Raw genomic sequence first — 13,823 nt, 5'->3', positions numbered from 1 at the left:
ATGCGAAGAATCAGGTAGCAGCTATCTGGTTAATATCGGCCAGGGGGAAATGAGCCTGCATGCTTTTGCTCTGGGATAAGTATCCGTGTGCATTTTGAGCTTGTGCATGAATGGATGACAGCCTGTATCGGTGAGCCAGTGAACCTAACATCCACACTGTGAGTACAATGCAGTTTGAAGCAGCCTTCACTGCTCAGTGATGCATCCACCCGTCCACCTCTGCTTTTCAAGCCCCCAGCTAAGGCCAACCTCAAAACGCACGGATAATGCTTCAACATACTCCCCGCTCCGGGAAAGACACACTTCTTTACATGCACGGCTCCTCTCCCTCTCTCACACAAACACACACACACACATACAGCAAACACATATACTGACTATTCATCCCCCAACTCTGCCTCAGTGCTCCCAGACTTTCATGTCAGTAGGTTTATATATTTTCCCCACTTTGGATGTTCAGTCAGCAGTGAGCAGTTCAGTCGCTGCTGATAGAGTGTCGCTCCGATGTTCACAGGCACATCAAGCATTTTGTTTTCACTCTGTTTGGTTTCACTTTGTTTTTTGTGTCATGTCATTTTTGGTGTTTTGAGCAGCAAACTGTTCAAAGAGACAACCCCAGCGAAAGGCGTGCGTCTGAATTGTGCAAGGAGAACAAGAAGGAGAGGTCACTTACAGGCAGTCTAATTTGGTCTCCCCGGGACATTTATGCTATTTTGTTTAATGAATCTGACTCGGCGCTGACAGCTTTGACAGATTCGGAAACGCGCTGTGAGTCGCGCAGCGTGTATGTTAGGTTTAACGTGTCAGAGAGAGCCGGGTTGCTGAGCTCACCTTGTTATCCTACAGGGACCTGGCGTTCTCTCAGAGCGAGCATCCGCACTTTCCCTGACAACCTGCCATGATTCCTGCCCTGAGCTCGAGTGTAGATGTGGAGATGTAGTGACCCAATAAGACTTTTTTTTTTGTCTCAGAGACAAAATATATTTGTCTGATACCCATCAACGTGTGCTGCATGTGTGCAGCAAAGTTTTTATTCATACATCTGTACGTCTTTCTTTCATATATTTCTTAGAGACTGAACTCAGCATTGAGAATCTCCTCCAGAAAGGCTTATGTGTGCAGATGGTTACTGATTCAGCTACATTCTTCTTGCTAGCACAGAGGGAAAAAAAACTATTTCTAAGTAATGGAATGCGTCATATACAATAGAGCCAGCCTGTTTAAACTACTTCTGTCACATAAGATAAGATAAGATAAGATAAGATAAGATAAGATAAGATAGAACTTTATTAATCCCTCGGGTGGGTTCCTCTGGGAAATTCGATTTCCAAAAAAGCACAGCACCGACAGAAGTTACAGAGTTATACACACACACATATATATAAATACAGAGACAATATAAATAAAATATACGAAGGGGATAAATAGAATAAATAGGAATAAAAATAAAAATACAAGTGAATTGCACATTTCAAGTATTGAGTCTATTGCACCGTTGACTATTTACAAAAGTATTGCACAAAAGGTATTGCACAGTGAGGTGAAGAGGCAACCTGTCACTGAACAGACTCTTCTGGTTGTTAATGGCCGTGTGCATCAATGCCTCCTTATTTAAAGTGGGCCTATTATATTCATTTTTAACTCCATATTTTGCTCTTGAACTCCACCGCAGACGCTTTGCATGATTCACAGTCCTTATTAAACCTATGCTGTGCCTTGGTGCAGCCTCTCAACAGACATTTTAACTTCCTTTCATCAGCCTTTAAGTTAACTTTTTTCTGATTTCTGCCCCTCGCAAGCAAATGGTTCGGACAGACGGTGGGTCGGGATACTTTGCTCACAAAGAATCCCCCACCAGATCATCTGATCTCACTACATACGTACAAAAAGGGAATAAAACCTTCTGAAATAATACACAGTGCTGTGCAAAAGTCTTGAGCCATCCCTCATTTCTTAATGTCCACAATAAGAAATGTGGACATTAAGAAAAAGAAAACTGAGGAGAATGGACAAGCAGAGGGTAAACGATAAGGTGTAGATCTGACAAACAAACTACAGCAGATGAACAGAAAAGACCTGACACAGGACCTGTGAGATCCAACTGGCCCTTCAGCTGATCCAGCTACTGTTCACTGAAGCCTCACCAGAAATGGTGATCTTGAGGAAGGGAAACAGGCTGAAAAGGCTGAGGGATGTGACATCACACATGCAGTGGAATGGCAATTGTTGGCAACAGGTCTTATGGAGGAATTCAAATTAGATTTTCTTTGCATTTCAGACTGTAGGTTTGGAGATCACAGTTTTAAATAGCTCTATATAGCAATATTATCACTTTGACCTTCAATTCAATCTATTGACCTTGAAGGAGAGGTCAAGTCATAGTGATATTAAATCTTTTATATTTATATAGTACTTTCTACATGTTGACAATACACACCACACTGCAAGAATCATAGTTATAAGGCTTTTTGTCCATTTCAAACCACTAAACCATTAAGTTGACTTTGAAGACCTTGGTGGGCATAGCCAGATTTAATAGATTGTAAACATGACACCACTACACACCACTACAACGTTTGACCTGAATTCATTCCAAACTTTTCAAGCTATCGTGTTTACAGACAGAATGACATGCACGTACACAACCAAAAATATAACCTCCTCGGCGGAGGTAATGAGGAGTGGCTTTTGCCAGGTTTTGTATTTGTCCATCTCTTGATGTGGTGTGTCTTTTTTTCTTAATGTGAATTTTAATCTAATGAAGCTGGAGAAGTTCATTCGTTGGAAACTATTTCCAGCAGCACATTAATAAAGATAGTGATTTATCGAACGGGTCCTCATCAATCGGCACTGAAATTACACCCCCTCCCCGTTATGTGCTGCATCTTACTTTATTTTATTTTGATTTATTTCAGAGCCTGGTGTTTACAGAGGTGACATTTGGTAAAACATTAATTTTACAGTAATGTAATGTCAAACCCCAAAACACGTCCATGTATTGAATTTATGGCAAACTACTCAACCTGGAAAGTTTGCAATTAGGGAAAAGAAATGCCGACGCTTTCGTCCTCATCATCAGTGAGCTGATGTCGCTTCACATTCACAAGGACTTAGTGATCACATGTGTTATACAGTTCAAAGGCTTAGAGCCTAACTACTGTCAATCCCCCACACACAGGTCCGTGGGGATATTGTCAATATGTAAACAGTCTATTGGCCACGCAGAGGGTTGGTCACGGTCTTGTTCACTGCAGTAAATTCTTGGGTTTTTTCTTGCCTTCCTTTGCAGAGGAGCAAAAAATACGAGTAGTAATAGTTGTGAAAACGTATCGTATTTGAAGTGAAATCATTTGAGGCCGTTGCCAACATGCGCTACTCAATTAGGTGTTTTAAACAAATGGCTTTATTGATCCCTTATTTGCTAGTGCAAAGGATCAATCAGTGTCAATATTTTACGCTGGTGTTAGTTAATTCTGTCACTTCATATCACATAAGCATAAATATTAATAATGGCCATTGGTTTCGAGTGCTTTAGCTCATAAATCACATGCTGCGTGTTTCGAATCATCGCCGACGTCTTCCAAGCGTGTTTCCAAAATACTAAACTGTATCTTCATGGCAGCAAATTATTTTAGATCATTGCACAACTGCATAAATAGGGTCCGGGAAGTTGCGTGAGTTATGGTTTGCACACCTAATCTGAAAGCTTTGATTTTGCGACGTTGCATTCAAAAGACGTGTTGTCAGAAAATCCAACCCAGACGATAAAATGAGGGGAACAGTTTCAGTTTTCAGGGCATTTGACATTTCATTATATTTCGTTTTTAAGTGACACATGACACCAGAACCAAAATACAGAGGGAAAATGCATTGGCTATTAACTGGACTGCTGTGGATTAAGTGAAACTGGGCCTTACCTCTATGACATACATAGAGTGTTCCCCCAGGCAGGGCAGGTCTTCTGTGACCCGTAAATTCTGCACCGTCCAGGGCAGACTCTTCAGCACAGATGCAGCCCTCCTGAAGGCCAAGCACGGACCCTCCATGTCATTGAATTCATGGCTCTCTGCCAGCACTTCAAATGCATCCTGCAGGTGAAGGAATAATTAAGAAAGCAGATCTTATGCACATCTAAAGGATGTAGATTAAAAAGCATAACAAGGCAAAATTGTTGCAAATAAAGGAAGAGAAAACTGGGAAGAAAAAGAGAAGCCAAGTAAAAATATGTCAGGTGTGCATTCACATGCGAGATGCATTGACCCGTAGAAGGAAACCAGACAAAGAGAGAGGTTTCCTCCCCCCCATCCTCTATCAGTACTGGCTGTCTCTGCTCCTGTCCCTGTCACCGTCCCTGTACAGTAGAAACCTGCTGCATGTTGTTTTTCTTCTAGATGACTGGACAGAGACATTAGAGGCTGGCAAACACCAGACAGGAGCCTGTTATTTTCCACTTGTTTACCACAGCCTCCCATGGGGCAAGCCACAGACTTTCTCTGTACAAAGGCAGGATTTTTGGACCCTGGATTGACAGAAAGGAAGGATCTACCACATTTACAGCTCTCTAATTTTGAAATCAGAATCTGCTTTAATCATTATTTCATCATTAAAAATCAAATTGATCAAGAGGCTATGAGTGTTTTTCATCCTGTTGTCTTTTTTTTTTTTTACTCATGGGGATTGTTCGCAGACACAGGAAACAAGGCTGATGCAGGCACGTGCATAAATGATGGGTAAATATACTGTACATGTTCAAGTTTGCCATATCCATCAGACAAACTATTAACAGCTGTTTTAAAAAAAAATCTGGTAATTGTTTAAGGAACAACAGTACTCTAATGCCATAATTGGCCACTTTGTACGACAGAAACCGAGCACAGTTCAGTTTTGCACCCTTAAACAGAACCAAAACAACTCTGTTCCCAGCACTTTTCTGACATTTTATCAACAAGCTGTTTATTGTTTTTCCAGGAAAAATGCTCAAATTAACTGATAGAAAAAGTAATAAGTGCCCTATATGATTTCATAAAAGTAAAATACACTACCTGGTCACTTTATTAGGAAATCTTAATCATCTTGCTACAGTTACAGAGACGTTAATGAAACAATTACTGACGAGAGTGAAGGGGTAGCACTTTAAAATAATGCCACACACTATTAAGCATTAGTATGTGCTTAACTCATCATTTGTTTATCATTACTCATCCATAATAGTGCATTTATAGATAGTTATTTTTATCCATCTGTTCCTATACATAGTTACACCATATACAGCTATCAGTGCTATTACATCACCGCTAGTAATAATCATAATCATAGTCATTATATCTGTATTTATAAACGGTGTGTCATTAACAAGGCTCACTTCTCTTTCCCATCACCCGCCAACCAGTGGCTGCAGATGTCTGACTCTTCGTGACTCTTGGTGCTGTTCGAGATCTCTTCCTGATAAAAGGGAGTTTTTCCTTTCTACTGTCATCAAGTGATCCTCATAGGGGATCGTTTGATTGTACAGCTTTCTTTAGTATTGTAGGGTCTTTACTTTGTCATTTAATGTACCTTGAGGGAAATGTTTTGAATTGGCACTACATAAAGAAAGAAAAAGTGAAATGAAACAGATCTTCCAAATACTGCTGTGCAACATATAATTTACTTAAAACTAATAGGGTGCCTCGTCTGACTTTAGCAATACTACTTAAGCTCATGCGTGTGCTTTAAGAATTTTTTTTTTGTGGCGTCTTAACTCAAAAAGCTTAGAACGTGGTTAATAAATGGCCACATGGTGGTACAGGCATTGCTAAATCCCAAATAGCCATTCATTATTATTATTAGTATTATTTATATTGGTTCAATCTCTCAGAAACTCTATAGTGGTTTTTAAAAAAAGGGGGAAAGAAAAGGTGGAAAAGGAAAAATACACTTGATCTACATCAGTCACACTCAAGATTTAAGCCTTTAATTAACATTAACAGAATGACGAGAGAGAGAAAAGAGCTCATGAAACAAGTGTCACACTTTCTAATATTGGAGTAAACTGGCACGCAGCAGTACATTTGGCACCATGTTCAGCTGGACCGCTTCACAGTTTGAAGTGATGGGCTACCGTTGCGGAACCAAGCGGAGGAAAACATGTCACCACAGGAAAGTTGGACCATCATCATTATTGCAGTCATTCATTAGCTAAAACAAGCAATGCTGTTGTGTCGGTTATGATAAAACATGTCAAAAGACTCAGAGATGCAGCAGGTTTGGTGCAGTGAGGAGTGAAAAGAGCAGCAGGTGGGACTGGACTCAAAATACTGTGTGTGAATTACTCTTCTTTTAAATATGCATCTCTTTTTCTGAAAAAATAAGATAAGTTTATTGAAGCAACATGGCATTATTCTTTAAAGCACCGTGTGCTTTAAAGATGCTCAAAAAGGCATCATGTAACTTGTCTAGAATGACAAGGAAACATTATTTGATGCAATTATCACGATTAACTCATTTATAGAAGCAGAAGATACAAAATAGAAATGTGTTGCTGCATGGAAGTCCTCTGAGTATTCTTCCTGCCAAAACCCCAAAGCATGTGCTACTAAATCATATAAATGTGATAATTGCCTTGTTTAAAGAAAAATGTTTAGTTTTTCAGCTCATCCCTGTTCTGTCACTATTTTACTGTGCATACCTCCAAAAACAATGCCTTGCTCACTAACTCAAGTGCTGTGTTTTGATATCAAGTCATTGTCTATCTATTGACAGTAATGCAAAACTGAGACAATGTGCAAATCTGCTACCTGTACAAAAAAAAGCTTTTATTATATGTCACAGCATGCATTTCCAGCTGCATGTACAAAGGGCAAATCGAATGACTTGAATGAACTGATGCACACTGTGAGTGAAACTGGAGTGCTCAATTAAATTTGTCCATTTGAGTACTCTCTTCGCCACAGCAAGGGCCAGGTTTGCTTAAAAAGATCTGGTTACACGTGACTAAAGTGGCACATTTTTTGACAGACAGGGCCCTGTAGTTTTGAATTCATTTATCACCAAGTGACTTGCACATTTGTAAAGAGTCAAATGTGAGAAAGAAGTTCAATTCAGGATATCTTGGACCAATTACTCTATAAAGCGAGCAAGGTTGTTAGAAATTGCCATATTTAACTGCTAAAGAGCCATTCAGTCACCAACAAGTAATCTGACTCATTGCTACTAAATTCAGTATTACATTACAGTCACAATTATGTTATTACTTTAGTTACAAAATGTCTTCAGTTATCTGCATGAGAAAGTAGGAAGGTGGAAATCAAATTGTGTGTTTTGGTAAAAAAAAATAACGAATGGCTTGTAACAGTATAGTTGGGACAATATGTAATGTAGCATTTATAATTTGGCAAACTCTTGCAAAGCTGTTTTCTATGTAAAACAGGTTTCAAAAGAAGGATGCATGCAGACACCATGCCATTCACAGAGGAATATTTTATTCAGTACATTCACACGTGGAGTTTTTTTACTTTGTTTTTCATTCTAAGCACATTGGTTTTTTCTAATTTCTCACGCATCCATCTGATATGCATCTTAAAAAACACAAAAAAATATCTGTGTCTTTTGGAATCTTTCTTTTTACTGACCTGTGCACTATCAACAACACTTCTGAGTGCTGTGAAGAGGTGTGTAGTGTAATAAAAGGACCACAGATGCTTCTGTTTTCCTTTTTTTATGCACTACCATAAATTTATCCTTTCATATTACATTGTTCAATTCAGCATTAATAAGAAGCTTTTAACTGGGTTATTTTAGGTCAGTTTTTCATATTACACTAACTCTAATGTGTTGCGATACTGCCATTTATGTGGTGCATGAATCAATAATGTTTAAGAATAATAATAAAAGCCGATGCCGCTTTAATATCATATAGCCTATCCATCTTCCACCCACCACCCCCCCTCCAAGGACAGATATTGAAAAGTAAGGAATTTGAAATCCTAGACCTGAACTTTAATGCAGCTCAGTGTTATCAGAGCTCAGGGCAGACCTTCATTTCCTCTCCTCTAGTCAAGGCGCTATCTGAGGTCAATGCATCACCCGCAGTTCTGTGCAGACATGCAGCATCAGGTCAGTGAGCAGCAAGACTTTAGCCCAGCTCACCCAGGAGACGCAATGACCCGTTTACTGCAGCACATGGAAAAAGAATGACCCTTTACAGCACACAAACACACACGCACACGAAGCTAGGTTCTCCTCACAGCATGCGACAAATTGGAAAAGCAAGCTTGTTACTGGATAGGTGAAAGGGCACATTGGTATTGTGCAAGTGTTTAGTGAGAAGGATGTGTTACTAGCAGTTTAAGGAGATGTGTGTGGAACAGTGCTCTGAGGCTACCTGAATCTGACTTGACATAAAATCCACAGGGTAAACTTCAGATTATCCAAAGTGTAAACAAAAGTTAGAAAAGACTTCCTTCATTTCATCATCGAATGAAAAGCAGGGAGGATTCAAAGAAAGCTTTCAAACATCTCGAAGGAATTTTGCATCAAAAAGTGATCAATAATTGTTGGAAAAATGAACACGACTTAAATCAGAAAATATTTAGCAGCTAAAGAGCCAAATATTTCCAAATATTTAGTTGGTGGAGACCAAAACAGAACTAAAAACAAAGAGGGTACTTTTCTGTATTTTTGCCTCTGTACACCACCACTTCAAACAATCAATATGTGACTGGAGTGTAGACTTACAGCTTTAACTCAAAGGTTTCCTTAGGTTCTCTTCTTATTTCTTGACAAATTCAGCTGATTTTTGAGCAAACTTTTGCGGGTGGAATGGTTGTATCGCACACGTTTTTATTGTCTTGAAATAACAAAAGTTGGGTCTACATGTTTGAATTTTTTGTTCACATGAAGTCAAAAGTACATTCAGGTTTAAATATACACGTACACTCATTTAAATCTTCTGACAAGCGGTGCTGAAGATTCCACAGTGTCTCATAATTTGACACAGCCAAGACCTATTAACTTCTGGTAAGTCACCATGATTGACTGCAAGTGGAAGATTCTCTTTGCTAGAATAAAAAGGATTTATTTAAAATAACTCCCTGGACCGACGTACACAAAGAGTAAGGTCAAGAAAAGTGATGATCTATAAAGGACAATTGTAGATTTATATAAGTAAGGAAGATCTTATGAAGCTATTTCTGAACAACTGCAGATACCAAAGTCATCAGTTCAAACATTTGTATATAAGTAAAAGTTATAAGTTGTTTAATTGTTTAACCACCTTTCCCAGGTCTGGAAGAAGATCCAAATTGTCACCCTCAGACGAGAGGAAATTGGGTAGAATGTTGAGGAACAGCCCAGGGACTACTAAGTCTCAAACCAGTCATGAACTGGAAACGGCTGAAATACCTCCATCCCTGTCCACAGCGAATTGAGCTTTAGCTCACCATAGACCAGTGGTTCCCAAACTTTTTTTACTAGGCCCCTTGTTAATGGCTACCAAAAGTATCTGATCGAGGTGCAACTCTCTAAGGGACATTTAACTAAATATTGGTGGAGATGTATGTATATATTTGAGCTTGAAAATGGTCCTCAGGGCCCTGAATCATTTACTTCTTTTTCTCTAATTGCACTAAATGACTTAACCACAGTAATAGGCAAGATGAAACCCTCATCATGCTCATTAGAGAAATTACCTCCCTTCGGGACTTTCAATAGCATTGGTCCATTGTTGCTGTCTATTATTAACAGTTCCCTGAAGCAAGGCTGTGTTTCCTTCAATATTAAACATGCTGAGGTAAATCCTTTACTAAAGAAATGTAATCTTGATCCCTGCGCTATTGGTAATTTTCACCATATTTTGTAATTTCCATTTGTCTGCAAATTATTGTAAAAATTGTAGAAAGTCAATTCAGAGCCTTATTATACAGATTGGAGATTTTGTATCCATTTTGTCTGGTTTTCAAAAGCAGTACTTCATTGAGACTATTCTTTTGAAGGTCTATAACATTCATCATATATCATTCGACTTGACCTCAGCACAGTCTTTGATACTGTTGACCATATGATTTTACTAAACAGGGTTATGGTTGGCTGGTATGTGACTTTCCATTAGACTGTTTTCCTTCATGTGTATCTGATAGGACTTTCTCTTTTAGGATAAACAAGTTCTTCTCTGACTTTGCCTCCATAATATGTGGAGTTCCACAAGGTTCAGTCCTGGGACCTTTATTATTTTCTTTCTACATTTTTCATTTGGCATTATTCAGTGTTTTTCTTACATTTCTATGCCAATGACATTCACTTGTATATGTCTTTAAGCTTCAGGTTTTCTACCTGAGTCCACTGTTTACCCGAATTAGGAACTGGCTCCCTGTCTTAAACACCAACAAAACTGAGACAATGATCCTGAATTTTTATCCTAAAATCAGTCAGGATCTTGCTTCTTTTTCATGCAACTGCTATGTCCAGCATTTGAGATATTAGCATAATATTTGGCGTTGATTCACATGTAAAATCTACTTCTCCTTTTCCTTCATGCAAGGAACTCAAGAAAGTTATTTGTGCATCTGTGTTATCGTGTTTATATTACTGTAGTGTTCAGTTAAACAATCTCTTTTAGCCCTTTTTCATTAGTACCTAGTTTCCATTAGATCTGCTCGAAGAATCTCGATGGGGCTTGACTCGTTTTCCATTACACTTAATGTGCGAGGGGTTGTTATAGCAATGCAGCTGAATGTCTTTGTTTTTCTATGTGACATGAACACCACAACATAGGAGGACATCATGGCGATGGTATACCTGCTGCTTGGTGTATGGCTTGTTGTCAGACTCGGGGATCACGGTGTTGTTTTTGTGCAGCCATTTCTCTTGTTTCCACATTTCAAAAATGTTGCTTTGATTTTTGTAAAGGAGATACTCTAGTGTAGCCACTGACTTGCCAATTGGTGTTATGCAGTCTGCTGACATCACATTTTCGGTTCATCTTGGAACTCTTGCCGAGTAGGTACTAAAAAAGTACCTGGTACCAGGTACTGCCACCTAATGGAAAATCCTGACAACTGTGTCGAGCCACACAGAGTTGACCTGAGCAGGTACTAGTGGAAAAGGGCCATTTGATATCTTCAAGTGATACAAAATGCAGTGGCTCTACTTGTACTTGCAAAGACTTTTACAAAGAACAAGTCTTTAATCAATGTTCCAAGATACTGGAACGTTCTCTCACTACAGCTGCGTTTAGCTGACTGTGTGAAATCTTAAATATCAGTTTAAAACTTTGGTGTTTAGCCATTTTTTTAGTGTAAGTTTTTTTATTGACTGAAACTGTTTTTAAAAGTACTCGTTCATGTCTGTCATTCCATGTCTTAACTTTATTTTGCATTGCTATTAAAGTACTTCATTTTTCTAATTTCTTTTATTCTCTTTTGTTGTATACCACTTGCAACAACGTGTCTATGAAAAGTGCTTTAATAATAAACTTTATGTACTCACTGTATGTACAGTAAGTAGATTATGTACAATTATTTGATCTCCTGCTGAATTTGCAAATTTGCAAACAAATAAACATGTCTCTAACTTTTATGGTAGTTTAATTTTAATGGAACGAGACCGCATAAAACAAATAAAAGAATTAAAGATGTATGCTTAGTAATTATTCCACCCTTGAAAAGGATTAGTTCAAAAAATTTAAAAAAAAACATTCATGCCCATGATAAAGTTTTGACCACAACTGCATAAAAATGGCTCTAATTTCTAGTCATTATATATACAATCATCTCACCTGTGGAAAACTAGAACTTTAAAGTGTCATATACAGAAACACACATAAACATGCACGGAGCCTTGGCACCAGTCTGTCAACTGTCATGTTGTCAAAGCAGCTGTGTGGAATCAGCACTGCAGGCTTAAAAATCCACCCTGCAATTGCGTTCATCTAATTAATGAGGAGTTAAGTCTGATAGGGAGACTTGGTGTGCAGGGACGTTGATATAGCACGCCGATTTACCCCCCATCACCAACTATCATGAACATGCCTGCAAACCATGTTCGCACAGCAGCCCGCCTCACCGCATGCTCAAAAAGAAACCATGAAAGAAGGTCAGAGAACCCACTGAGAAGAGTTTTAACACGATTAGCATCTAAGAGATGGATTTTATCTGTCCCATATCTAATGAATGGGTAGCGGGCACATGCCTCCATCTTTTTTTTTTTTTCATGTAACATTAAGTTTCATGGTTCGAACAATGAATAAAAAAGAATTTACTTTTTATGCATGCTGTGAAAGAGATGTTTAAGGCATTTTGTAATATTTATTATCTTTAGTCTCTCTAAAACTCTAAAACCAAGCACAGACAGGGCCTCGCTGTTTGCTCCAGCTTTGATCCTCTCTGAGCCGTTTCTTTGTTTCCTCTGTAAGTTGTGAACTCCATCGGGTAAAGGATGTATTCAGTGTGATGCATTTAAGGTTCAGTGCTCCAATATCCCCTCCAACCATCTCCTCATCTGTGACATGTCAGTGTTATCAATGCACTTGAGGTCTTGTACTGCAAGAGAAAGAAGTCAAGATGTTTAGCTTCCCTGCCTCTCTTCCCCTGTGTTTGCTGGTATATATCTGCTTGAGGTTATACACCAGTCAACCAGAGCATTAAATGGCAACTGTACTCTTTAACAGCAGCAGCCAACTTCACCCCATACATCACAAAAATTGCCCGGGAACCAACTCCCAAAACACAAAAAAGAGCCCAAGGTGTTGATCCAGCTTCCAAAATTCCCTATATCTCGATCCAATTAGTATCCAAACGATGCACAAAAGGGGCCGATAAGTGCACGCATGTGTGCTACCATCAGAAAAAACATAACCGATGCTCACCCAAGACACAAGTGTTGATTTTTTTTAACACTCTGCATCAGACTTATAGTGAACATATGACAGCAGAAAAATGGAGGCTAAGCAGATAGAAAAAAGAGAGAGTGTAAACTTGACTTATGTGCGTAAGTAAGCTGTGAATTTCCCAGTCACAGCAAGACAGCGAGAGTGGGAGAAAGCACAGGAAGAATGGGTAGGTGGCTAGGGTGGTGTTATACATAAGAAAAGGGCATGTAGAAGTAATGTGGGAGTAAAAGAGTTTGAGGCAGAGATGGTGAGAGATAAGAAGGGAGCAGGGTTGAATAAATCAATAGTGCATGGCTGTGGAATGAAGGGCCGTTTGCTGCCAGCATGTGGTTGACACCTCACTGGGGTGCTGTTGCTGGGACGATGCTCATCCTCTCTTCATGACTCTGACACCACTCTGAACCACCACTTCCTCCTCCTTCACTAACACATACACTGCTCCTCCGGATACGCTCCTTCATCCCTGCTTCCTGAGATCACTGCAGGTTTTCCCACACTTCCTTTGTTTGTCTAACGGATTACCCTATATAGAGAGCTGTAAGAAGAAACTGCATCATTTAAAGCCCCTGGGTGTTGTTCACCCACAGTGTGCCTCATCATGTGTTGCAGTAGTCAGAAGGGAAGTGAGCAATAGTTTTAAAGTTTAGTAAAAAAAAATTAATCCCACCCTCTCACAGAAACTGGGATTTAAATGAAATGATGGCTTCCTATCCATTTTTTCACATTATATTTAGTGGTAATGCAACACTCCACAATTCCTGAATAGAATGAACTAATGGGATACTTCCATATTTGGTTCCACCCAAAAATTTCCAAAGAACAACAACAAGATATCAGCCAGTCATGTTACCTGTTGCTCTAATATATCTTCACAGAAGTCATGCCTTCTAAAAATGTTCAACAATTCAGGCATCTTATTAATGTATCCATCCATTTGCTTCCGCTTATCCTTTTCAGG

The 13,823-nt window shown here is 39.0% G+C and overlaps 1 protein-coding gene across 1 annotated transcript in view; it reads right to left on the bottom strand.

The window, feature by feature from the left end:
• Positions 1-13,823, bottom strand: part of dntt (deoxynucleotidyltransferase, terminal) — a 104,019-nt gene that overhangs the window by 72,828 nt on the left and 17,368 nt on the right. The window contains exon 4 of the mRNA XM_085369542.1: positions 3,918-4,088. Coding sequence (XP_085225668.1) covers positions 3,918-4,088 — 171 coding nt within the window. The remainder of the gene's footprint in view (positions 1-3,917; positions 4,089-13,823) is intronic.

This window comes from Diplotaxodon limnothrissa, linkage group LG13, assembly GCF_057381915.1.
Source record: "Diplotaxodon limnothrissa isolate DT_005_m linkage group LG13, D_limnothrissa_male_GT1.1, whole genome shotgun sequence".
Taxonomy (NCBI): domain Eukaryota; kingdom Metazoa; phylum Chordata; class Actinopteri; order Cichliformes; family Cichlidae; genus Diplotaxodon; species Diplotaxodon limnothrissa.
Note: the sequence above shows the minus strand (reverse complement) of the source record. Positions and strands in the feature narration are given on the sequence as shown.